Source organism: Perca flavescens, chromosome 11, assembly GCF_004354835.1.
Source record: "Perca flavescens isolate YP-PL-M2 chromosome 11, PFLA_1.0, whole genome shotgun sequence".
Classification (NCBI taxonomy): Eukaryota; Metazoa; Chordata; class Actinopteri; order Perciformes; family Percidae; genus Perca; species Perca flavescens.
This window is the reverse complement of record NC_041341.1, coordinates 17,733,362-17,760,628: the sequence shown is the minus strand read 5'-3', so window position 1 is coordinate 17,760,628 and position 27,267 is coordinate 17,733,362. Positions and strand designations below refer to the sequence as shown.

Sequence of the window (27,267 nt, the reverse complement as noted above, 5' to 3'; positions counted from 1 at the left end):
AGCATTAATCACCATTTTAATTATCAAGGCTGTGAGAATGAATACTCTGACAGCATATGGCTATGGGTGCAAAATCATAATCCTGTCACAGTTATTTATTCCATCCCAGTTCGAGGGGCTGTTTCAACATGTTGGTCTAATGACTCTTGCTGGGGGTGGGGACTGGGAGCCATGCGCAGGAATACAATGCTAATGCTGGAGGCAACACTAGGTTAGGCCAACACCCAATTCTTAATGCATTCTTTCTCAATAGTGATCAGGGCTTTGAGAACACAAGGAGGGACATGGGAAATGAAAGATAATCAAGATATGTTCGGTCTATCGTAATGAGGTTTTTCTTAATGACAGAGGCAGGACACTGAATTGAAACATCTGCTCTGGCAAGTGCCTATTCAAATGTAAGATGAAAAGCTAGTGCTTGTTTGTTATGTGACGGGGAGGAGAGGGGGAGGAGAAAAGAAACAGAAAGGCAAACGGCTTTCTTAAATAACATTATTTATTGCATGTGTCTATAAAGAATCAATACAATCTAAAGCAATGAACTAAGTTTAAATTATCATCTCTTAGTAGCATCACAATATGCAAGATATGAAATATTTACAATGAAAGACACAGCAAGATAAGCCCATATCGTAACCTTTAGATGCTGAATAAAAACTTGAAACATTATCCAAATGCAAAACACTGCTCAAAAGACCAAGAGGCTCGATTAGCAAAAAAACAAACACATAAAGGTTTTCATCTCAAATTTGGAGAAAAAAATTTACAAACAGCAAAAATCTGATTTTAAGGTTTAACAAACATTATTAACAGTATGTATACATTTGGTACGTCTTTGTAAACTAATTTTCAAAAGTGTAAATATTGCATATATGCCATTTGTGTTGTACCTAAGTAGCAAGAATTAATTATGTCAAGTATTAATAATTTCTCTTAAAAAAATTTGTTTCAGAATTACAGCATTAGAAAATGTCCTCATAGTGGCATCCATTTCACAAGACTATCGCATGACAGTTAAAAAAAAAAAATAATCAAAGCCAAACCATACTGGTTAGCATATAACTTAATTAGTGCTTTTGTTGTATCAGAAAGTTAAACTTAAACACATACTATGTACAGTACAAACAACATAAGTTATTTAACTTAACATCTCTCAAAGTTTCTTAGCATTTGCTTAAATGTAATTCTCTGTAACACCGTACTATTTACAGTATATAGGCAACGGTTAAGTCCCAGTGAATTCAGATAAATAAAGAGATACTTCCCCTGGTTTGTTTCTTTTATTCGGCTTGTTTCTGTCATAGTTTCCATTCGGTACCTCTGCATGTTTCATTGTTGTTGTTGCAGTTGCTGTGGTGTTTGTTGGGTTGTGTGTTCCCAAGCTCGGAACACATGTACTACATTCAATGTGTCTTGTGTTACAATCTAGAAAGTTTGTAAGTGCAAGACCATGCATTAGCTCCGGCGCGTCCTGTCTGACTCTCTCAAAGTGGATTCAAGCTATCGAGCAGGCTCGTTGAACAGCCAGTCAGACTGTTTCATGCATTTGCTACATTGCCCAGCGCTGCCTGCACCTGCCAGCCAACCGTGTGGTGTGACAGAGCTCCGCAATGAGGCATCAGGTGAGAAAATTCTGAGCTGTCCAGTTACTTTGTTACTTTAAACATTCATGTCTCTGTCCCTTTACCTGACAGGTCATAACTTCCTGCAGGATATCACATTTGAACAGTGGCTGAGTAGTTAAGGTGTATGAAGGTGCTGAGACTTGGGCTCAGACAGGCCACAGATCTGGTGGTCAGGTCCAGTCGGATCTGGTTCATGCTGCAATGTTTGAATGTGTAACACCTGCATGCATGTGTGATGCAATGCAATGTCAAGTACTCCTCTAAAGTCCTGGCTATTCTGTAAGTGTGTATGAATCCTCCATCTCAGGCATACAGTATTAATAAATATATTACTCTGGATCTTTAATACATAATCTTGTCATTAATGTAAGGTGGGCCGAGAAGGAACTTAATCTCAGAGAGGCTGTCTCTCATTCGGCTCTGATTCTGAGTCTATAAAATGATCGGTTAAATCTTTGATATACTGTGTGTTTATAGGTCCAAACTTAAAAGGTCCATCAGAAAGGGGGCTGATGGATAGAGTAAGGCTTTGGAATGGTGATTTTTAAAAAACATTCACCTCGGAAAATAAATATTTTATATATATATATTTCTACTGTGTGAATTGGTACCAGCCTGGTTTTTGCTGAGGTAGGTTTTTTTGTTGTTGTTTTTAGCAATTGTTAACTTTGATTTTTAATAAATGCCACCTCTTTTTGCAGTACAATCTGTATACAAATTCAGACACACACTTCATTAAATGCATACATACATGATAAATAAATAAATATATGTAATCTGTATGCATGAAAGATTTTTGTGTGCACACGATGGTCTCCAGGTTTGGTTCACAGGATTTCAGGTGAGAGTATCTGGCAACTATTGGCTGAAGCCAAAAAAAGACCAGCTGAAAGTGTATAAATGGCAATAATCACAATAATAATAAGTAATATAACATTATACTGCAGAATAATTTTTGCAGGCCTATGCACAGAGATAAATAGTTACCTATCTATAGTTAGAGATAATAGTCCGTTTAAGTTCTTGTTATTTTTTAAGTAATCCAGTATAGCAGCAGCAATGGCGCCTGAATGTTTTGGTGCAGAGGGAAGATTTGGGGCAAGGGTCAAGTGTCCGTGTTGCCATGGTGATGGCTGTCCCCTGTGACCCTTGAAGGCGGCAAAGAGGTCAAAGGACATCGACTGCAGCGCATGGTCCAGCTGTCGCTGTGGCGACCTCGTCACTTGGCTGCAGTGAGATCCTACATTCGCAGGAAAAGGAGGGAGGAGAAAGGGTGGGAGGGGGGGGGAGGGAGGTTCAGCCTTCATTCTGAAAGAAGAAGAAGAAGAAGAAAAAAACAAGTAAGTTTCTTGTCATGTGATTTACAGACATGAATATAAATATAACTGAATAAGATTTCTTGGTCAATACTCCCTTCCGGAACTTAAATTAAGTGTGTGTACATACTGTATGTGATTAATTACCTAGGACAGAGCCATAGAGGTAGAGGGGGAGTTCAAACGGATCCCCCCACTCTGTTACCAAGTAAGGAATAAGTGCTCTTCAAGCGGCCTGCCTTTGTGTGTGTGTGTGTGTGTGTGTGTGTGTGTGTGTGTGTGTGTGTGTGTGTGTGTGTGTGTGTGTGTGCGTGCGTGCGTGCGTGCGTGCGTGCATGTGCGTTTGTGTGTATTCTTCAGCTGGTAGACACCGAAGTGGCAGGTGCTTTCACGGCAGGGGAAAAACAGAGTGGCATTTAGCACTGTGCAGCTGACACAGGGCAGTCTCCAATGACGGAAAAATAGACAGCAATAACACTCCCACACATCGACAAACACCCACCCAGGTATTCTTGATTGCATACCTACTAAAGTCAAATAAACACAAGTTCACTCCCACACACACACACCATAACTGCGTATTTTCAGATACTATAAACCCTGGATCTTAAGAGTGTCACTTTTCTCCCAGTGGCAAGCTGTGCTGACCCTTGCCTTGATGTTCTTGTTTGTGAGTATTGTCAGAATGACGATTAAACTGCTCTGGAACGCATCTCAGGGAATTCAGCACAGTGAGGTTTCATTTGCATGTAGAGCTATCAAATAGGAGCGGAAGTCTTGGCCGACACACACACACACACACACACACACACACACACACACACAAAAACACAAAGCCCCTCTACGCGGCTGCATTTCTTCCCTCATTCGCCGTCTCCTCTCCCTCTTCCCCAGCCACGAACAAGAGCTGTTTTCACAAAGCTGGATGTGATCGCCATTCTCTAAAACAAACCTTTCATTCAGGGTCCTCACTGTTGCTCCTCCTCAACTACTCCCATCATAAACACACACACGTCTGTTCTCTCTCTTTGCCCTGCATGATGTAAAGGAAAATCAGAGGCTAATGTCAAATCTAAAGCTTTATAGACACTTGACATTAAACACTTACTGATGACCAAAACATCAGAGGTAAAGAAAATACATTGAAGATAGATAGATAGCACTTTATTGTCTGTGTACACAGAAATTTGTCTTGCAATAGAGGAGAGAAAGAGGCCGATGCATTTCCACAGACACACAAATATGGAACCAAAGAATTAATTTGAAAGGTAAAATAATATATCTATCTCCTTAGGCCACCTGTGCTGGCTGAGCTCTGTCTCTTCATTGCCATGGGTGTCAGAGACAGAAGAAAATAGAAAACACTAGGGTTGGAAGTGGTGGAAAAACCACAGTAACAGAATCAACCTGACAGAGAGGAACGGGAATGCAGTGAGGTCATGGGACAGACGGTCCATAACAGTGTGTGTGTGTGTGTGTGTGTGTGTGTGTGTGTGTGTGTGTGTGTGTGTGTGTGTGTGTGTGTGTGTGTGTGTGTGTGTGTGTGTGTGTGTGTTTCTGGAGGGGCTGGGCCAGTCAGTGGCTTGTAGAGGCACACACTTGGGTGAGAATGACTGAGATCTGCCGGGAAGGAGTGTTGAATCACTAATAGCTCAGATTAGCAACCAGGTGTAGCCTGGTACATAAGCACTCAAAAACATTATTATTATTGTGAGCTATGGTGCAATAGGACAATGTGGCGCATTGGAACTCGCCGCACACACTGCTATTCAAACACATGCTCAACGGAGAAAAGTGTGGGTGGGCAGGGAGATGTGGGGAGGGGGGCTGGGGGTTGAGAGAAGGGGACACTGGTCCAGCAGGGGAATGAACCCAATGGCTCGTACCCCTCCTCTTTTTCGAGCACATACCCACACCCCTCCACCCCTCCCAACAACCCACGTCTGTGGCCCCTGTCCCAACCCACACACGCACACACATTCAAGCTCTGTTCATTATTTATTTAGTTCTCACAGTCTAAATTTAGCACTGCTCCATTCAGGACTAGGACACACACTCAGGCATGTATTAGCAGCCTCTCTGGTGCTTCAGAAGCAGAGTAAACATGTCTCCATGTCTATTGATGCATTGCCTGCTCGAGTAGTTCTGTGTGGCTGCAGAGCTAAATCAATGAGCTTTTGGGGAACTGCTCCAACTGTATTTCTGAGCAGCAAGAAAGGAAGAGGATCATCAACAGTTTTTTATGATTGGTAGGCTGGGAAATGAGCTTTTGCAAACAACAAAAACTGATGTTACGAGCAGGTTTCCTCTTACAGATCAGCAGGCTCAGATCTGCTCTGCAGGCTCCTCCCTGAGCTACAGCACTGCTCCACCAAACAAACACTGACCGACTCTTCACCTCTGACCTTCTACACCTCTGTCTGAACAACAAAACAAAAACAACAACCGCTGTTAACTATGTTAGGGCCCTGACCCAAGGAGATCGCCAGCGAGCATCGTTCACCTACAGCCGCTTTGCATTGGACTTTGTCCGGCGTCCGTGTCGGCTTAAGCGAATAAGTACACGAGAAGAAAAACAGTGTGAAAACACACACCGAAGGCTCCTCTCATTTTTCATCTTCATCTCATCTGATCAATCCAATACACATAGGGCTGACAAAACTGGCCAAAAATTAAGTTTGACTGTTCCTTTAAAAAAACACATAGGTTCAAACTATTGGGATATCTGATATTTGTGCACATTATTTCTATAAGATGGAAAACATCCATAACTGCTTGTGTAGGTATATTTATTTCAACATTAACATGTCTTTTAAAAGATATACATACCTACACGTTACAAAATAAACTAATAAAATAATGTCCTAATGCTGTTTATATGTCGGTATCATTTGTATCCGGCTTCCCTTTTTAAATGACGAATAGATTACCACCGCCTGGCTGGCATGGAGAGTTATTTCCTCTCATGCAGGTAGAACGTACATGGTAGTTGGCTGTAGTCGTTGCATTGTGTTCCAGAGCAATTTCTAGGCATTTTTTTTTAGATAGGCAACATGGGGCGATGCCACGGTCGGCCTTCGACGCAACTAGTTCTTGGCCATCTGCTTGGACCTTTATCCTGCTAACTCATTATTACCCCCACCAGGGAGTTTATGTTTTCAGTTTGGTTTGTTTGTTTATTTGTCTGTCTGTTAGCAGGATTACAGAAGAATTACTGGCCTGGTTTTCATTACACTTGGTGGAATGGTGTAGCATAGACCAAGGAAGAGCCGATTCAATTTTGGAGCAGATCCAAATCACGGGGAACACAATTTAGCTTTTTTCCTTTCGTTAAAAATGCGAGATTCAAAATCTAACTCAATCAATAATCAAAACTCAAAATCATTGTAATATGAAGATGTACAACACACTGAGGCAATGTGCAGGAATGCATTTTCAGGTTTTTAATGCACTCTCTCAAACTCTGTCTCGGGTACACTGAGTGCATAATGCTGTAAATGGCTATCTTAGTGACTACCTTCCCTACAGGCCAGTAAGCCTATCATCAGTGGGGATATGTCATTTGCTAATAATATGTTGGATTCATGTTAAGACTTTTTAATTTTTTTTTTAAACTTTTCAAAAAATTAACAATTATTTGGAGGTCCCCCTGCACTGACTCTGAGGACCCCCTTGGGGTCCAGGACCCCTTGTTGAACATCCCTGCTGTAAGTGATGTAAGTGATTCTGCACAAATATTGTTGATATTTGAACTCAACTGCCAAACAAATACAACCGTCCCTTCATAAGCTCGGCCCCCCAGATTCATGGACAGAGAACTACTGGCCAGCACATTCAAATGCTGCCTACCTCCCTCCCACCCCTACCATCAACTGTCGATGCCTGTTGCTGATTGGCTGGAACAGGGTTTTGTGGCTCTTGCAATCCTTTCTGTTTGTTTTCCATTTACAGAGCCAAGGCTGTGTATTAACACCAGATATTTTTTTCAAACACAGAAAATAGAGCGCTAGGTGACCGTGAGGAGATATTCACTGATTTTGACAAAAAAGTGTATTAGATTAACATCATTTACTATACCTTTAATCGATTTGGTCATTAAAATGTCGGAATATTGTGCAAGAGCCACTGTTGACAAATTCAAATGTCTTGTCTGACCAACAGTGTAAAACCCAAAGAGTTTCAAATTAACAACCACACATGACAAAGAAAAGCAGCAAATCATCCTGACAGCTGAAAGCTAATCCTATGCTTAACTATATAATACACCTCTATGGAGAAGCATTAATACAGTATCAGGGTCCAGAGAGAGAGAGAAGAGTTTATGATGACTTGGACTATTTATGAATGAAAAACTTGAAAATCGGCAAGAAGTCAGTAGACTGAGCTTACCGGTCACACACAGAAGCACTATCTCTTCCTCATCCTCTAGACAAAACAAGCTACTCAACAATGTCTAATCCTGTAGTGAATGTAATCCTTTTTACCTCCAAGCTAAATTGAGGATATGGTAGGTTAACTTTGTTTACATCAAGTGCTGGAACATCCCGCCCTACTTTACTCAAAAAGGAAAATAAAAAAAATAAAGCTCATAATCAAACAATCAAGTAGAGGCATTGTTGGCGGAGTTAAATGTTCTTGGTTTACAATAGATTTGGCTGCACACATTGTTTTTACTGTCACTTATTTACAAGCATATTAGTTCAAAAGGGGACTTTCTACAGTGCATACTGTATATGGTGATATGTCCACAGACTCACTGCATTCGTGAGCTATTCTGTCAAATATCAAACCTGAAAGTTAATTCAATTCCCTCTTGCATTAAAAAGGTTATTGTGTAGCAGCCAGCTCTTGATTCTCAGACATCAGACTTTATTCAGCCCATGAACACACAATAACAAAAGACATTTTGAGGGTTTTAACTATTAGTATTTAAATTTTTCAATTAATCTGACGATTATTTTTTCTCGATTAATCGACTATTTGTTTTGTCTATGAAATGCCACAAAATAGTGAAAAAGGTCCAATATAATTCACTAGACCACAACAAAATGACATTTTCAAATATATTCTTTATCAGACCAACAGTCCAAAATAATTCAATGATATAAACTGCCAACAAGCATCATATCCTCATATTTCTGAAGCTGGAACCAGAGAAAGTTTGGAATTTCTGCTGACAAAAGACAGAAATGATTATATAAATTAGTTGATTATCAAAATAGCTGCTGATTTATTTTTTATCAATCGACTTACCCATTAATTGTTGCCACTCTAGACATTTCAAATCAATCATTCAAACCAGTTGGCTATAAGTTGGGTGTTGTTGTTGTTGGTAGTGTGAGATAAACAAAGGAGGAAGAGGAGTGAGAGTCTTGTTAGTGGCTCTGATCAGATATGATTAGTTAATTGTGTTATGATTGTTAGACAATCCTCTATGGCCTCTAGTGTGAAAAGCCAATCAGAGACGGTCCACTGTGGTCAGACAACAACAGGAAAAACACAAGGCTAAAAAAGCACCAGTGTGGAGAAGGTGTGTGTGTGTAAGGTGAGTTGGATCACATGATTTCTGGAAAACAGAAACCAATGCCTGGAGAGAAGAAGTGGAGAAAAGGGGGAGGAGGGTGCAGAGAAAGAGGGGGGGAGGGTTTTGGATTGGTGTATGGCTTCTTGAAACTGCCTCGCCACACCCCCACCCTCTCCCTGCTGTTGTTGTTGTGGCAGATGGTGGCCAGTCATTAGCGTATTGTCACTCTCCTCTGAAGGGCCAGATAACCAGTCAGCAATGCCTGGCAGGGCAGGTGCAAAACCCCTGACCCCCCCTCACCATCTGCTGAAGGTTCTGTATATGTACGCACACAGGAGAGGAAGACGCACAAAGTGGAAGTGTGGTGGGGCAGTCTGGGCCCACAAATGAAAGGCATGGAGAGTGTGAGTCAGTCTTCTCCCCTGTCTGCACCCATGCGACTTTTTAGCCAGAGAGAGAAACATTAGATAGATGAGGACAGAAATGGGAAAAGGAGGTGACAGAAGGAAGATAAAGCAGCTTTAATGGAGGAAAGAGAAGTGGCTGGAGAGATTTACTTTAAAAGGAGAGGTAAGATGAATGGAAGTGAGTTATAAAAATAGTACACACGCCTCCTGGTTTTGTTTTCGCCACAGAGATGGAGGTGTGCGGATTTCTGGAAATGTCTCTATGGCAATATCCCCACTCAGAGTCTCTCACACAAACAGAGCTAGTTCAAAGGGCAAGAAACTGACATTGTCGACATGGCCAGAAGGCGTGCACTGAAAGCTAAAAAGCCCTCTTCTCTGCCCCATAACCTCTCCCTCCCTGCACGTCATGTCAGGGCCAAAACATAAAAACAACAGTGTGTTTGCGTGCACAGTGGTATGGTCTTAACCCATTTAGGTGAATAACCCATATAAATGAGCGGGGAAGAGTGACGGATAACTCTACCTCCACTACTATATAGTATATATATATATATACTACTATAGTAGGTGGCACTCTTCCAACATACAACTGGTCAGAATAAACTGAGAACGAGCCAACGAGCCCTCTAGCGCGCAAGCTAGCTAACCAGCCGGTTGGCCAATAAATTAATCGAATTTAACAACGTAATGTTTCAATCACACACTCTTGTCACAGCGTAGGAAAGCACAGTGTTCTCCCAGATGAGTAACAACTTTGTTCGCCTCATTATCTGTTACCAATGTCGCATGAAGGCATGTATCGTGAAATTTGCAAGCTAGCTAACTAACGTTAACGTTAGCCAGGGGCCGCAGCGGCTGCTGGTTCCCTCCACTTCTTTGCCGAGACACAGCATCGACAGCCCCGGAGATGGACAATCTGTTTAGCCATCTCCGGTGTCCGCTGCTTGACGGGATTCAAGCTGTTTTGTTGTATCATAGCAACGGTCACAGTGTTGACAAATTATTTCCGGGTCAAAAACCACTCCAGCAGAGTGGGGAGGGGAAATTATAATCTACGGAGCATGCAAAGGGCGCTTAACCCGATCTTACTCCGGTTAAGGTGTATACATGCACGAATACCCCGGTTACTAAAGGAGTTATCTAGGTCTGTTAACCAGGTTATGAGAACTCCAATTTTAACCGGGATAAGGTGTTTACATGGCGTTTGAGAAACCGTGGTATTGCCTTAACCCGGATATAATCAGTTTTTTTTAAACTGAGCCACATAAAAACCTCCATATAGCCTACAGACAGGCCAGATCTGCTTCGGAGCAATGTTTTCCTCCCTCTCCGTCTCTCGCCAAAAAACTTTAGATGAGGAAAGATGATTGGACTAATCTACCCGTTCCAAATTGATGTACTGCAGTGAATGCAAGCTATAGGTCACTCAGTGATAACAAGAGAATGTGGTAAAGCCTGTCATCTTGTAGTTAATAGTCATGCCCTCTTTTTCCTCTCTCACAAACACACACACACACACACACACACACACACACACACACACACACACACACACAAGCAAGAAGTGAAGTGTTGTTTGTGTTTTGATGGGAGTATCAATGAATTGCCACAATGGTCACATCCCTGATCTGAGAGCCGAGTTCCCTTTCCTGGTTACTCCTCCATTCCTCCACCTCACTCTCTCTCCCTCCCAACAGCTCAATTGTCTTGTTGTAGCCTACATGAAAAAACAAAACAAGTCATCCATCCTTTACTATTGTTCCTTCACCTCCCTTGTCACTCCTCCCCGCTCTGGTAACCTTGGACAAACGTCTCCACTGTGGTTAAAAAATGCAATATTTGGGCCCTGTCCAAGGTACAAAGACACAACGAAGTGATTGGACAATAAGTGGGAGGTTCACAGTAGGTGTGAGGCTTCACAAGTATGTGCGTGTGCCTGGTAAAAGTCATATGTGTTTGTACAAAACATCAATGAGTGCCCCGTCCTGTGTAAAATTATTTCATTAGCATGTTTGTTAAGTGGCTCATAGTAAAAGAAGAAGAAGAAAAGAATCCTCCCACCCCGTCTTTGAGTCCATCCCACCAGGTTAGAAAAACAAGTGAGCATTCACCTCTCCCAGCAACCTTTGCACACTGCCCACATTCCAGTCCTGAAACCCAGTACCTGACAGTTGATAAACAACTGACTCACTTGTTTTTCTGGGGAACCCGATGACTTGCACCAAGCCCCATGCTGGCTGCGCTCACAGCATGAAAGCCAGCAGAAAAAAAAAAAAAGAGAGACAACTTGGTTGTGAAACCACAAACAGCAATTAAACTCTTGTATTTCACTATCAGGAACACCGCCTCCTGACTCACAATGATCCCAGCACTGTGTATTTTCTTTTTGGACAACAGCAACTTCTGACATGCCCGTGCTAGGGCATCTATCCCTGTAAATAATCCTTGCCATTTAGAGATGCATGAAAAGCCACTGATGCAACAGTGAACAAAATAAGGTGAAAGGTAATATTTTAATGGCAACTGATCCTTCACACAAAGACACTTAGTCATACGGATTTCATGCCTTATTCACACACATACCAACCTTATAAAAGCTACAATACACTGTTATAAAATAGGAAATGAAGATGATTTTTTCCTCGTGTTCTAGCTACTTCCATGTGCGCATCATGTGTAGTGCTGCATGCGTCACTGGATCAGACTAGATGTTTTTTTTAAATACTGACGTGGAATAAAACTGCGTCACTGAGGGGAGAGCAGAGCAGACCATTCACACAAACACACAACAGCAGCAGCATCAAGTGAGCCAGAATAAAACGCAGTAAGGCCGGTCATTTTTCAAAATAATGCTGTTTCAAAATAAGATGTCACTAAATAAAAATCTATTTAACGTCAAGTGAATTCTGAATTGAAATACAGTTGATGCCTGTATTTTTGTTATTTTGCACAAATTTCTAAGCTTTATTTGGAAGGAAACACCCTTGTTTTCCGGTGCTTCTGCTTTAATATCTCTGTGCAGTTTGAAGCAGATCAAAGACAAACAGCCCTCCTCAGCATTGGACAGCCTTGAGATTTGTCTGTGTCATGGGTGTGACTAGTAAGTGACTAATCCTATCTAAACATCGCAGCCTATACACCCAACAGCAATGTTCATAACAACTTTACTTCCCTCGGCTCCCGGAACCTGCCTTTACAGACAAAGCTGCTATTCTAACACACACGTGTCAGTATGTATGTTGTATAAAACTGACGTAACTGATGAATGCTGTTTGCCATATTTTATTACATAACACTAGGATATAGGTTGTTTGTTATTTGTAACATATATGGTCAGTGGCTTTACCAATTTGAACAACAGAGACATAAACTTCAAGTAAGTTGTGTGTTATTTCGACTAATATGAAGGGCAAGGTTACATAGCTGTCAAGAAAAATGAACACTGTGTGTTTTCACTAGTCAGTGGGTTAAATCCATAGTCTGTGTTAAAAACACAGGCTCAACTGCAGACACAAATGAACGCTGTTTGTTTTCAGCATGTTCTCTAAAAGATCATTCTCAACTTTGGAATGAAAATGAGCTTAGAAGTGCTGCTTAGCAACGAGTAGCCTATCTCTGCAGAGTATCTACAGTAGCCCTGAGGCGGATCTCTATCCTACTTCTAAGCCCTGACACCACTCCCTTCATGAATGAAAACCTACTGAATGAATGAGTGTGTGTGACATGTATGAAAACATTTATTTTTTATCAATCGACTTACCCATTAATTGTTGCCACTCTAGACATTTCAAATCAATCATTCAAACCAGTTGGCTATAAGTTGGGTGTTGTTGTTGTTGGTAGTGTGAGATAAACAAAGGAGGAAGAGGAGTGAGAGTCTTGTTAGTGGCTCTGATCAGATATGATTAGTTAATTGTGTTATGATTGTTAGACAATCCTCTATGGCCTCTAGTGTGAAAAGCCAATCAGAGACGGTCCACTGTGGTCAGACAACAACAGGAAAAACACAAGGCTAAAAAAGCACCAGTGTGGAGAAGGTGTGTGTGTGTAAGGTGAGTTGGATCACATGATTTCTGGAAAACAGAAACCAATGCCTGGAGAGAAGAAGTGGAGAAAAGGGGGAGGAGGGTGCAGAGAAAGAGGGGGGGAGGGTTTTGGATTGGTGTATGGCTTCTTGAAACTGCCTCGCCACACCCCCACCCTCTCCCTGTTGTTGTTGTGGCAGATGGTGGCCAGTCATTAGCGTATTGTCACTCTCCTCTGAAGGGCCAGATAACCAGTCAGCAATGCCTGGCAGGGCAGGTGCAAAACCCCTGACCCCCCCTCACCATCTGCTGAAGGTTCTGTATATGTACGCACACAGGAGAGGAAGACGCACAAAGTGGAAGTGTGGTGGGGCAGTCTGGGCCCACAAATGAAAGGCATGGAGAGTGTGAGTCAGTCTTCTCCCCTGTCTGCACCCATGCGACTTTTAGCCAGAGAGAGAAACATTAGATAGATGAGGACAGAAATGGGAAAAGGAGGTGACAGAAGGAAGATAAAGCAGCTTTAATGGAGGAAAGAGAAGTGGCTGGAGAGATTTACTTTAAAAGGAGAGGTAAGATGAATGGAAGTGAGTTATAAAAATAGTACACACGCCTCCTGGTTTTGTTTTCGCCACAGAGATGGAGGTGTGCGGATTTCTGGAAATGTCTCTATGGCAATATCCCCCACTCAGAGTCTCTCACACAAACAGAGCTAGTTCAAAGGGCAAGAAACTGACATTGTCGACATGGCCAGAAGGCGTGCACTGAAAGCTAAAAAGCCCTCTTCTCTGCCCCATAACCTCTCCTCTCCCTGCACGTCATGTCAGGGCCAAAACGCAAACAACAGTGTGTTTGCGTGCACAGTGGTATGGTCTTAACCCATTTAGGTGAATAACCCATATAAATGAGCGGGGAAGAGTGACGGGATAACTCTACCTCCACTACTATAGTAGTATATATATATATATACTACTATAGTAGGTGGCACTCTTCCAACATACAACTGGTCAGAATAAACTGAGAACGAGCCAACGAGCCCTCTAGCGCGCAAGCTAGCTAACCAGCCGGTTGGCCAATAAATTAATCGAATTTAACAACGTAATGTTTCAATCACACACTCTTGTCACAGCGTAGGAAAGCACAGTGTTCTCCCAGATGAGTAACAACTTTGTTCGCCTCATTATCTGTTACCAATGTCGCATGAAGGCATGTATCGTGAAATTTGCAAGCTAGCTAACTAACGTTAACGTTAGCCAGGGGCCGCAGCGGCTGCTGGTTCCCTCCACTTCTTTGCCGAGACACAGCATCGACAGCCCCGGAGATGGACAATCTGTTTAGCCATCTCCCGGTGTCCGCTGCTTGACGGGGATTCAAGCTGTTTTGTTGTATCATAGCAACGGTCACAGTGTTGACAAATTATTTCCGGGTCAAAAACCACTCCAGCAGAGTGGGGAGGGGAAATTATAATCTACGGAGCATGCAAAGGGCGCTTAACCCGATCTTACTCCGGTTAAGGTGTATACATGCACGAATACCCCGGTTACTAAAGGAGTTATCTAGGTCTGTTAACCAGGTTATGAGAACTCCAATTTTAACCGGGATAAGGTGTTTACATGGCGTTTGAGAAACCGTGGTATTGCCTTAACCCGGATATAATCAGTTTTTTTTAAACTGAGCCACATAAAAACCTCCATATAGCCTACAGACAGGCCAGATCTGCTTCGGAGCAATGTTTTCCTCCCTCTCCGTCTCTCGCCAAAAAACTTTAGATGAGGAAAGATGATTGGACTAATCTACCCGTTCCAAATTGATGTACTGCAGTGAATGCAAGCTATAGGTCACTCAGTGATAACAAGAGAATGTGGTAAAGCCTGTCATCTTGTAGTTAATAGTCATGCCCTCTTTTTCTCTCTCAAACACAAACACACACACACACACACACACACACACACACACACACACACACACACAAGCAAGAAGTGAAGTGTTGTTTGTGTTTTGATGGGAGTATCAATGAATTGCCACAATGGTCACATCCCTGATCTGAGAGCCGAGTTCCCTTTCCTGGTTACTCCTCCATTCCTCCACCTCACTCTCTCTCCCTCCCAACAGCTCAATTGTCTTGTTGTAGCCTACATGAAAAAACAAAACAAGTCATCCATCCTTTACTATTGTTCCTTCACCTCCCTTGTCACTCCTCCCCGCTCTGGTAACCTTGGACAAACGTCTCCACTGTGGTTAAAAAATGCAATATTTGGGCCCTGTCCAAGGTACAAAGACACAACGAAGTGATTGGACAATAAGTGGGAGGTTCACAGTAGGTGTGAGGCTTCACAAGTATGTGCGTGTGCCTGGTAAAAGTCATATGTGTTTGTACAAAACATCAATGAGTGCCCCGTCCTGTGTAAAATTATTTCATTAGCATGTTTGTTAAGTGGCTCATAGTAAAAGAAGAAGAAGAAAAGAATCCTCCCACCCCGTCTTTGAGTCCATCCCACCAGGTTAGAAAAACAAGTGAGCATTCACCTCTCCCAGCAACCTTTGCACACTGCCCACATTCCAGTCCTGAAACCCAGTACCTGACAGTTGATAAACAACTGACTCACTTGTTTTTCTGGGGAACCCGATGACTTGCACCAAGCCCCATGCTGGCTGCGCTCACAGCATGAAAGCCAGCAGAAAAAAAAACAAAGAGAGACAACTTGGTTGTGAAACCACAAACAGCAATTAAACTCTTGTATTTCACTATCAGGAACACCGCCTCCTGACTCACAATGATCCCAGCACTGTGTATTTTCTTTTTGGACAACAGCAACTTCTGACATGCCCGTGCTAGGGCATCTATCCCTGTAAATAATCCTTGCCATTTAGAGATGCATGAAAAGCCACTGATGCAACAGTGAACAAAATAAGGTGAAAGGTAATATTTTAATGGCAACTGATCCTTCACACAAAGACACTTAGTCATACGGATTTCATGCCTTATTCACACACATACCAACCTTATAAAAGCTACAATACACTGTTATAAAATAGGAAATGAAGATGATTTTTTCCTCGTGTTCTAGCTACTTCCATGTGCGCATCATGTGTAGTGCTGCATGCGTCACTGGATCAGACTAGATGTTTTTTTTAAATACTGACGTGGAATAAAACTGCGTCACTGAGGGGAGAGCAGAGCAGACCATTCACACAAACACACAACAGCAGCAGCATCAAGTGAGCCAGAATAAAACGCAGTAAGGCCGGTCATTTTTCAAAATAATGCTGTTTCAAAATAAGATGTCACTAAATAAAAAATCTATTTAACGTCAAGTGAATTCTGAATTGAAATACAGTTGATGCCTGTATTTTTGTTATTTTGCACAAATTTCTAAGCTTTATTTGGAAGGAAACACCCTTGTTTTCCGGTGCTTCTGCTTTAATATCTCTGTGCAGTTTGAAGCAGATCAAAGACAAACAGCCCTCCTCAGCATTGGACAGCCTTGAGATTTGTCTGTGTCATGGGTGTGACTAGTAAGTGACTAATCCTATCTAAACATCGCAGCCTATACACCCAACAGCAATGTTCATAACAACTTTACTTCCCTCGGCTCCCGGAACCTGCCTTTACAGACAAAGCTGCTATTCTAACACACACGTGTCAGTATGTATGTTGTATAAAACTGACGTAACTGATGAATGCTGTTTGCCATATTTTATTACATAACACTAGGATATAGGTTGTTTGTTATTTGTAACATATATGGTCAGTGGCTTTACCAATTTGAACAACAGAGACATAAACTTCAAGTAAGTTGTGTGTTATTTCGACTAATATGAAGGGCAAGGTTACATAGCTGTCAAGAAAAATGAACACTGTGTGTTTTCACTAGTCAGTGGGTTAAATCCATAGTCTGTGTTAAAAACACAGGCTCAACTGCAGACACAAATGAACGCTGTTTGTTTTCAGCATGTTCTCTAAAAGATCATTCTCAACTTTGGAATGAAAATGAGCTTAGAAGTGCTGCTTAGCAACGAGTAGCCTATCTCTGCAGAGTATCTACAGTAGCCCTGAGGCGGATCTCTATCCTACTTCTAAGCCCTGACACCACTCCCTTCATGAATGAAAACCTACTGAATGAATGAGTGTGTGTGACATGTATGAAAACACTCACCTTTCACAGCAGCAGCAGTCTCCTTGAATCCCATGGTGGCATAGGGGCTAGTGTTGAAACCATTCATGCCCCCCTTGCAGCCGCAGGCTGTCGTCTTGAACCTCAGGGGTCCGTCACAGCCCCCTAGCCTGCATCCGCCAAGGTTTCCCTCCATCAAGTTTAAGGCAATGTAGTTAAGTCCATTTTGATAACCAGCTGACATCTCCCTGCACATGGAGCTGTTGCTGCCATAGTCCTCGTCAGAACCTTCAGAGCTGCAAACAATGTGGGATACATTCTCCACAGAGGCAGAGCTGTGCCGTTTGGTGTCATGAGCAAAGGATGGGCACACTGGTGTGACAGTGGTGGTGGAGGAGAAGGTCTCAGAGCTGTGCCGTCTGCGCCCCTGAGGGTCAGCCCGGATCACTTTGGCCCCCCTGTGTGGATCCATGAGGGTGACAGATAACGATGGACCCCCGAGGAGAAAAGAGTCCACAGGCACAGGGGGTACACCATCCACAATGCTGCTCTCAAGGCTGAGTCTCTGGACACAGCTGGTGGGACTGGTGGGGAGGGTAGCATCAGCAGTGGTGCAGAGAGCAGGTAGAGGGGCAGGAGGACTGAAAGTCATCTCAGTGTAGTCATCCTTGACTGGAGCAGGCTGACACACCAGGCTCACCTGCTGCTGGAGGGGATATTCCTTTACCATCCCCCTCTCCTCTGTCTGTCTCTCTATGCTTTTTTTCTCTTCTCCCTTCTCGCCTCCCTGCATGTTCTGCTGGGCGTTCATCAGACTAGGGCAAGTCAAGACTTCAGGCGTGGGGTTTCGGCACCCTGCAGGGAGGCAACTCCCGGGTTGGTGTGAGCCAAGGTGACCCGGGGAGCTGACGTCAACATTAGCATAGTCTGAGAATGGCAGGGATCCCCTCTCTGCACACGTTAAACTCACAGAGGACTCAGTGCTCTCTGACACTGTGGATGCCAGCAGGTTACGAGTAGCACTACCAAAGTCTATGTTGATGTACTCTCCAGGGCTGCGTGGCTCCGAGGGAAGCGGGTGTTCGCTCATACATGGTAGTGTTCTGAGTGATTCCAGAGCCAGGCGGGTGGGCCGACACGCCCTACTGCGGTTTACCAGACCTCCATCTACCTGTGCCACTCTGAGAGGAGATGGAGCAGAGGAAGGGGTGCTTGGTGTCCCCGGAGAGCTGCTGGCCACATAGTCTCCTGGAGAGACAGGACAATAGTTGGACTCCTCTTCTATCCGCTGTCTCTGTAAACTCATGACCACATACTGGTCTTTGTCTGTGGACCCATTGCGCTGCAGCTGGCCTTTAAGTGAGCGTGGTAGAGAGCTGTAAGAATAAGGCTGTCTGTGATTTTGCTGGGGGTGGGGATCTCCCCCTGGAGGACTGAGGATGTAGTCTGTGGGTGTCAGAGACACCAGATGGTCGACAGGAGACATGTTCAGGTACTCTCCATTGGTGAGCTTTCCATCAGTACTCTCCACCGACATCTTGGTTCCGCACCACATCCGCATATAGCCACTGTCCTCCAGAGAAACACTCCCAGGGGACTCTGTGCGTTGGGCCAGCCCTGCTGAAGAGTGTGAACGGGGGTTGATGATCTGCTTTGGAGCAGAAACACACATGGGGCTCATGGGCATGTAGAGGTCATGCTTGGACCCTCGTGCCTGGGGTGCCACACCTGGCATCATAGGCATATAGCCACTGTCACCTTGGAGAATGCCAACGCTGATCTGAACCTCCCTGTAATCCTCAGGATAGATCCCTTTAGGGGAGGCAGTGTGACACCTGCGAGAAGACTGGCTCCCACTAGTGTAAGTAGCCCTCATAAGAGTATACTCATCCAGGGAGGCTGAAGATACTTGGGGGGGACCCCTCTGTTGGCGGGGTGTAGTGAGGGAGTATGTGCGCTTTCGATAAGCCTTGTCCAGCTCCGGTAACCGCCGGTAACCATTCTGCCGCTCCATCACCATGTAGCCTTCAAGCTCACTGCCGTCCTGGGAGGGGGGAGTGTCAGCTTTGAGAGACTCTGGAGTGTTGCTACGGAGGGTTAGCGGTAGCCTCAGGTCCCGTGCGTCCGCAGGGCTAGAGCTATACTCCTCACATGATATAAAACCAGCATCACTGGGGGAGCCTGAAAAGGAGGCACTGCAGCTGGAGGGGCGAGGAGCATTGCTGTCTGGGGGGGAGGACAGATTTATTTGAGTTGAGGTGGCTATGGGTGGAGAAGGAGACAGGGGCATAGACATGGACTTACTGTGCTGGAGAGAAGAATTTTCAAATGTCCGACAAGGGCGCATTGAAATGGTGTGAGATCTGCTCAGGAGGGTCCTGTGGACCCCTGGGCTAAGCGGGCTCCCAGTCACTGACATGGGGCGTGCCATGGTGCCATCGCCCTCGCTGGCCGTGCGTATTCGACAGGAGGAAAATTTGCTCACAGGAGAGGTCATAGCCATGCTGTCAGTGCGCGAGCGCCGGGGAAGTCCGGTCTGGCTGGGGGGGAGATTGTTCAGGTGCCTCCGTGTGGGCACAGAGATGGGGTTTGTACTAGATGACTGGCTTTTGCTGCGCGGACGGAATTCCGACAGCTCCTTCATGGCTTTCATTGCCTCCAAGATAGTTTCGTGGATATTTTGCGCCACCACAGAGTCATCAGCCTGCATCCAAAACTCCCCCGGACCCGTGGCTGCAGATCTACCAACCTCAATAAAGAAAAAGCTGTCAGAATGGCCGCACCTCCGGATATTCATCAGCTGTAAAATGACTGAGGCAACCTCTGAGTTCAGCTTGACAAAGCTGATAGTCCGACTGGAGAGACAGAGCCTGTACACTCCGGTCAAATTTCTGCTTTGACCCAGGCCTTTGGATTTCAGATTGACTTGCCATACCTCCTTGTAGATGGCGGTAACCGGCGTTATTACACCGTAGCTCTCCTCGTCGAAGCCAACCAGCGAGGACGCGGAGTTGGACGCTGAGCCGTCGTATACTTTCCCCTCTGTCATTAAATCCGTCAGCACCAGGTACCAGCTCTCCTGTTCCTGTTCGTTTTCTGCCGCCACGGCAAAATACTCGTCCTTGGTATAAAGAGCAATAAGATATTTGTGTTTTGCGTCCGCTCTCTTGTTGATATTGAGACAGCAGTCCAGAGGAATAACTCTCTTCGCGGCCGATTTGTTTTTCCATTTCTTCTCGCTCTCGTAGTACTCCAGCCGGGCAGGGGAACCTTCGCTGTGCTCTTTTAAAACGAAAAAGCGCTTGTGTCCGTGTTTTTGCTTCTTTAGATATCCGCATTTCTTGATATTGCTGTTCACGTTCGTATTACTATGCAATAACGGTTGATCTCCTGTGTTTGGCGGACTCGCCATTCTCGTGTTCTTCGCTATCAGACACAATGCTCCCTTTCCTCGAGTTGCTAAAGAAATGACGCGCTTTATTTTAATCCTCTATTTTGAGAGCCGGTTGTGCGAGCGTTCGTCTTCTCCCACAGCTGAGCAATAAAAAACACATGTCTGCTAGTCCGGACTAAGGAGGGGAAACAACATGTGACGATCTACACATCCAGCTCTGGTGAAAAAAAAGACGAGAAAGGAGGAGAAAAAAATACACACCGACAGTGGGCGGTGCGCACTCAGCTCATTGGGCTTATTGGTGGAAACGGGATGAATGCTGGAGTGAGTTGGCCCCGTTCGAGAGAGAGAGAGAGAGAGAGAGAGAGAGAGAGAGAGAGAGAGAGAGAGAAGAAAAAGCCCTCCTACTATCACTCTGCCCTCTTCCGACTCATTTGAGCGTAGTCAGTCAGGACTTTATTTATAGCAGCTCTGGTCCTGTGATCCAACATTTGAATAAAGTGATTTTTTTTATACCAAACGAGATCTTCCTGATATAAAAACCCTACATTTGCGTCATTTAATGAGTTGAGGTGGATTATAAAACATACTAGAATAAATAGTAACCGGAATATGTTATTGTATAACCTACACAGAGTGAGTAGAATTCATAATTTGTTTATTTTACCTTGATTCTTATAGGCTACTGCTATTGTTTTATTGCCATAGCCTTTTCTTATTCCCAGCTATGTTTTTTACAACCCCTTGACCATATTTTAACATGTCTGTAGAGGGAGTCCTTCCAGTCCTTCCGAACTGGTAAACAAGCACCTAGTCGAGACTGCAGCTCTGTGACAGGAATTTTCCATGTGCGTTGCCCAGCCAGAGTACAATCACGGTTTAAACGGGATATTCCAGCCGCTCTTCCCTTTTCAGTCTTCACAGAAAGCATCAAGTGTTCATGATATACAACTAAAGATATGGGGACGTGCATATACAGTGCAGTGTGTGCTTTATTGCGTAACGCGGTCGCATATACTGATGATGTGTCCCTGGAGCTCCCATGCAGGATAGCTGCAATCCGTTTCAATTTGTCTTCCCATTTAGAAACAGTGTATGACGGTGCGACGGCTATAATTCAGGATGCCTATATATGCCTGAAATTAAGGTTTCAGTAGTTGAAAGCGTAATCTACAAGAAATAGACCCCACTGTCAGCGAAACAGAGGAATGACCCATACAAGGTTATGTAAAGAAAAAAAAGAAAAAAATCATGATGACGCGAAAAAATTCTCCTGATCTTGATGCGTCAATGCTGATATGTGCGTAATGATGAAATCCGGGAGGCAGCTAGGTACCGTGGTGCGGTGGTGATGACAGTGTGTAACTGACAACCAATAGCCTTTCACTTCCTGAGGGAATGAGATTCACCTCTTCCTGCCCAACAGAGGGAAAACAGGCTGTATATTGTGTCCTGGCAGTAAATTACGCAGGTCAAATGTAGACACAGTAAACGGAGGCAGCCATATACAGCTAACTGAATCCTGAACTGTAGTTAAATGGGGATTAATCTACATTCAAGCACATTATCTGTCAATAATCAGCCATATGCGTGCCACTTATTAATAGTTGCATGTCCCATGATGATAACATGTTGAAAGCCCCACACCTCACACGCACACACACACACACACACAATTTATATCCCGTTTTCCTTCAGATCCCACAGTGCTGGCTCAGCACGAAACCTGTCCTCAGCAGCAAGGTCAATTACCATGGCCTGTGCAGGTCAATTATGCCACCAGAAGCAATGATTTGACTACTGGCACCATGAGAAAAGAATCAAATTAGGCAATGCCCTCATGTGATCTGTCCCTCAAATAACCTTTAGCTTACAAATTTGGTCCATGGGTGGTGAGATTTTGTGTTCAGCGCAGTTGTTTTCTTTTCATTATTTGAGCGACTGTGTTTACCTCAGGCTTGCGTAAAGTGCTATGAAGGCATATTGATATAAATAGATGGGGCAGCACTGACTGCCTAAACCTTTGAGGCTCAGATATCTTCCTGTAGGATGAGGAGGGTTCCCTGTCTGTTGATATTAGGTTTCCTACATGACAGATGTGGGTTTGGATCGGAACTTTCACACTCTCTGATAACAAACAACTACTACAGAATGACTGTATTGTGACTGTGATGTTTTAAGTAACATTTACAGCATACAGTTGTTTAAATCTCTGCTAAATAATAAATAGACTATCCCTGTAAGAAGCATTTGAAGTTTGCCTCGTATAATACCATGATCTGACACTGGGAAGATAAACAATAACTGAGTGGGGGTAGTGTGAAGTGAAAGCAGGGGCAGAAGTAGTGACTCTTTCTTTTTGCATAACCCATGAAGCATAAGAAATGCAAATCAGCTGTCTATAAAACACCAATAAGGTGGGCCCATAAACTGTGCTGCTTTTAAACCCAATCTGGTTGTGTCTGTTTTGCATCCTTGCCCTTTTCTTAGGTAATTACATGAATATTTATCACCCTCCAATTTACACAGCATGGTGCATTAATTTACAAGTTAATTAAACGGCCAACTAAATCTGATTTACAACGCTTTAAATGGGCCCTCTCCTAGTCTCCTGGTATGAACCCATTATGTCTTTATAGGTTTATTTATTTAAGAAAGGATAGGGGTGTAACTTTAAGGGTGCATCCTCTCGAAACATTGTTCTTCTCTGGATTGATTTCCTTCTCTAGTGCAAGTAAAGTTAATGCTGGGATTTTAAATGTGAGCAAACAATCAAATAGGGTTAACGTAAAGTATAAAAAATTGTCTAAATTCACTGAGTAGCCTGCAGCCTTGAAGACATAATCTCATTCAGGCTCTTAAGACTGGTCTTCAAATACAAACAGCTTTGCTTGCCCCACATAATGTTTCAGTCACTCGCTGCACTGTCACTGTGTGCAACGATTACTTTCATGAGCTTTCATAAAGCAGATTAGAATAGCCGATTTCATGAGATAAGATTAAGGACGGGGGGTAAAGATTAAGCTCAGTCATACTCCACTCACTGTCACATGAGGCCCCATCAAATGAACAGCACAAACATGTATTGTGGTATCTAAACATCACACCCACTCTTCACCCAATCTCTGCCTCATCTCATTAGTCATAGGCAAAACAGATTATAGCCTGGGGTATCTGATTCGTATTGTTGGGGCAGTGTTGCTTTGATTTTTTGGATCTAATCATCCTATTGTTATTTATTTATCAGTCAGAGACTGAATTGGATAAATCAACTTTGATGCAATGGCAACATATTCAGTTAAAGTTAATGTTCTGTTAGAGTCTAGGCTATAGAGACCCCGGGCTCACTTTAATAGCTCAAACAACATAGGCCTACTTAGCTTGATGCTTCATTACTTTCACTTATTTTATAAGAATTGCTTATAAACATAATTTTTAAATGATGACTTGTTTCAGAAGAGGCACAGTTAAACACAGTTAAATACTGTACAATGGAAATTTGTATGTTCAATATCTATGATTGTTGTTTTAACACAGCAGTACCGCTCCCAAATCCCAAATTAGTCTATTAGGATTTCAGCTTTTTGAGTTTTCAAAAAGTTTGTTAATAAGAGGTCTGACAGGGACTTAGACCTTTCTGGGGTTTAACTGACCCCCAAATTAACTATATGATAACATATTTATTTGTCTGTGAGTGGCTTTCTGCCAAACCAAATGAATTAATCATTTTTATACGCAACCCATATATATAACATATAAAACATGAACTATTTCCTTATTTCTAGTAATACCAATGGTTTATGGTCATTTTTATATTATGTTACCTTCATCAAATGCAAACTTAGTTTGTGGCAAAGGAAAGGGTCAGTACTAATCTACATATTGCGTTTTAATGGGGTCGTAAAAAATGAAAAATGTAAGCAAAAATATTAAACATTTTGCAATTATTATTGATATTTGAACACATACAGAGAATAGGTTTGGACCCCAAAGAATGAGGAAGTAAAGCTGGTGTCAGCAAAACACAAGTGTTAAAACTACACAATGTGGAAAACTGGATATATAACAATCAGTGACATCACTCGGTTATATATCAAAGGAAGCATTACGGATAACCATTTAAACGTGTCCTACTTTTTTTTAACATCATTCCCTACTAACCTTGTAATTTCTTAAACCTGACATTGCAGTAAATGATAATGGAGGCTGTTTTCTCTGCTCTTGAGCACATACAATATGGATTGCTCCATTCAATCTCATGTTGTCACCCATAATTGACTTGAGTCTCTAATCAATAAAGCAAACGCAAAATTGAAATTTCTCTTCTAGTTAATTTTTTTGCTGATTGATCACAGGCAGGCTGACCTGGAGGAAAGACAGCGAGTGCCAGTGGAGTTCTTTGTGTTATTGGACATGACTGCATGCGCCTATATTGAGCCACAGCACAAGTGATTACGGTTTTGATTACTTCAGTTAACCAACTCCTTGGAATGGACATAATCTATTTTTGCTTAATTTGCAAATTGGACACAGGCAGCACATGGTTGTGTAAAATGGTACAAGAAAGTCAATTACAGTGGTTGCTATGTTGTATTCAATCCCACTGTAAACCCAGATTAAGTTGTAATTAAACTTTTTAGTGGTTACTAGTTATTCTTTTATGTTTTGTTAAAAAAACATATTCATTACTTAAACACATTAGTTGTTTGTAATGATCAGCACAGATCATATAAAGCAGAGATAACTAAGGAGGTTGAGTTTCTGTATGGGAGGGGCAGGGTCATTTGAACTGCCCTGCGCCGAGGCGATGCAAAGGCTCATGGGTAAAAATATATGTTCTGAACGGTTTCTGTCCTACGTGTGTTTTAATAAGGTTCTGTAAATGTTTTTGGTGTGCATTTATGTTATCTGGGTTTTAGTTTTGTATGGTTGATTTAGTGTTCGTGTTTATCTACATTTATTGCTGGACCATGACTGAGGCGCAGTGGGGACTGATGGGGTCTGGGCAGTGTCAACAATTTCATTAAATGCATTTAGATTGGCAGCAAGTAACTTTGTTTCTTGAGTGAACCTTAGTACAGACTTCATTGCTTCCTATGTTGGTAATGGAATATTTGTATTGTACACATTATTCTTATAATAACACTACTATATAGGAAAAGAAATAATATGTGAACTAACTAACTTTTATAGCCTAAGTGACAAGTAGCCTGATCTTCTATTATTGCTGTTTCTTGGCATTTTTAAAGCTGTTGAGCGTAGTTTCTGTCTACCTCATGAGGAAACTGTTGGCGCAGCCACGTGATACAAGCCTTCCGTGATCCCGCACCACCCTCACCCCTCCTCCACGCAGTTGCTAGTAGCCAAGGAGGACACGAAGGATTATAAAAACAATGAATATGAATTCTTCATAAGAGGTAACTATCTTCACCTGATTTTCTGTGGGCGAAAGTCACTGGACGACACTAGTTTCTGAACATAGCCATACTGAGAAATACAGAGGGTATTAGCTGATTGTCTTAATTAACTTTGTATCAACTGATTTGGCAATGGCTTGAATGTAACGGACGTTCATTAATATCAAAAAGTTACGCACTAAAGCTTTAACTTAACATGCTTATTTTAGACATGACTCCAGAAAAAAATAATTTATGTTTATTAATGATTTCTAGTAATGACTACTAATTGTAAACTTGATCTGTCTACTGCATCAACTTACCGCTCTGTGTTAATACAATTTGAACTGTTAAGTTTCACCATGTGTAAAAATGGTTTAAGGAAACGGGTTTAAAGTCAACTAATTCAGGATAACAGTGTACATCGTGTAATAATGATGGTGCATGTTTGATGGGGAACTGTGGCGCTGCAGAGATTTTCTACCCAAGACCTTTTTGTACTGTGAATATTTTACTCTTTACTGTTATCCTTACCTTATTTCCTCATAATGTGTTCACCCCTTCACTGAGACAGATATGTATTTGATATTCTCATTAAAAGGGACAAGAAGACATATCAGGCAGGTGCAGCCATAGCATGCTCATTTGACTAGAAGAGAAACCAACAATAATATGTTTGTGTCAGCTGAAGACATGCACAGACAACTTATTTATTCATGAGTCTTCCCTCAACAAATGACTCTCCTGGCCACACAGAGAGATGTAACAGCAGCCTGCCATTTGAAATCTTTGCTCTATTTAGCTTTGATTAAACAGATATGAATGCCTATAATATTCAGGCTCCCTAATACCATCATCATTCATTTGTCATAATTATGCGTAATCTGGAGTCACGTGGTTTGGTTTAAATGACAATGATAAATGAGCCCCCTTTCTGCCTTCGTCAGAACAGGAATATTATGACTGTGACAGAGAGTGCGTGAAATATAAATCTAATGCATAGACTTAAAAAAAGAAAATAGACGTAGCATCAGTGACATCACCCATTGGTTTGGGGACTACCATTTTGAAGCCTTGTGTTTGGCCTTTAGCCGTCGCCATCTTAGTTTTTTAAAACCAGACGTGGGCATATTTGGACAAGAGAATGGAGCTGGGGAGGATGACGTGGCCAGTGTCGTCTATGCTTAACAATTGGTGCTGCGCTAACCTAAACACTAAAGAGGGAAACTTGCCGTTTTTCAGCACTTCAGTTTTTCAGCTGAAGTGAGTCATTCGGCGGAGATCTGCCGGCGGGTAAACAGAGACCTCTGGGCACTGGCGTCATTCATCTTCATGTCTGGCAGTGCACAGAAAATCTGCATCTCCAATTAACTTTGATGAAGTGAAAAAACACAGTGAGAGGTTCAAAGTTTAAGACGAAAAGATGGACAGCACCCCAAACAAGTCCACACTATTTTAATGT

The 27,267-nt window shown here is 42.8% G+C and overlaps 1 protein-coding gene across 2 annotated transcripts; it reads right to left on the bottom strand.

Annotated features, from left to right (window-relative positions):
* Positions 1–478: 478 nt before the first annotated feature.
* Positions 479–20,676, bottom strand: irs2b (insulin receptor substrate 2b). Of its 2 annotated transcripts, none has more exons than XM_028590782.1 (2): positions 17,058–20,676; positions 479–2,933 (listed from the first exon to the last, which is right to left on the bottom strand). In XM_028590782.1, the coding sequence occupies exons 1-2, from the start codon at positions 20,425–20,427 to the stop codon at positions 2,929–2,931; spliced, it is 3,375 nt and encodes a 1,124-aa protein (XP_028446583.1). In that variant the 5' UTR covers positions 20,428–20,676; the 3' UTR covers positions 479–2,928. The 2 variants fall into 2 exon arrangements, with proteins under 2 accessions (XP_028446583.1, XP_028446582.1); XM_028590781.1 differs by lacking the exon at positions 479–2,933 and adding an exon at positions 3,259–3,974.
* Between the last annotated feature and the right edge of the window lie 6,591 nt (positions 20,677–27,267).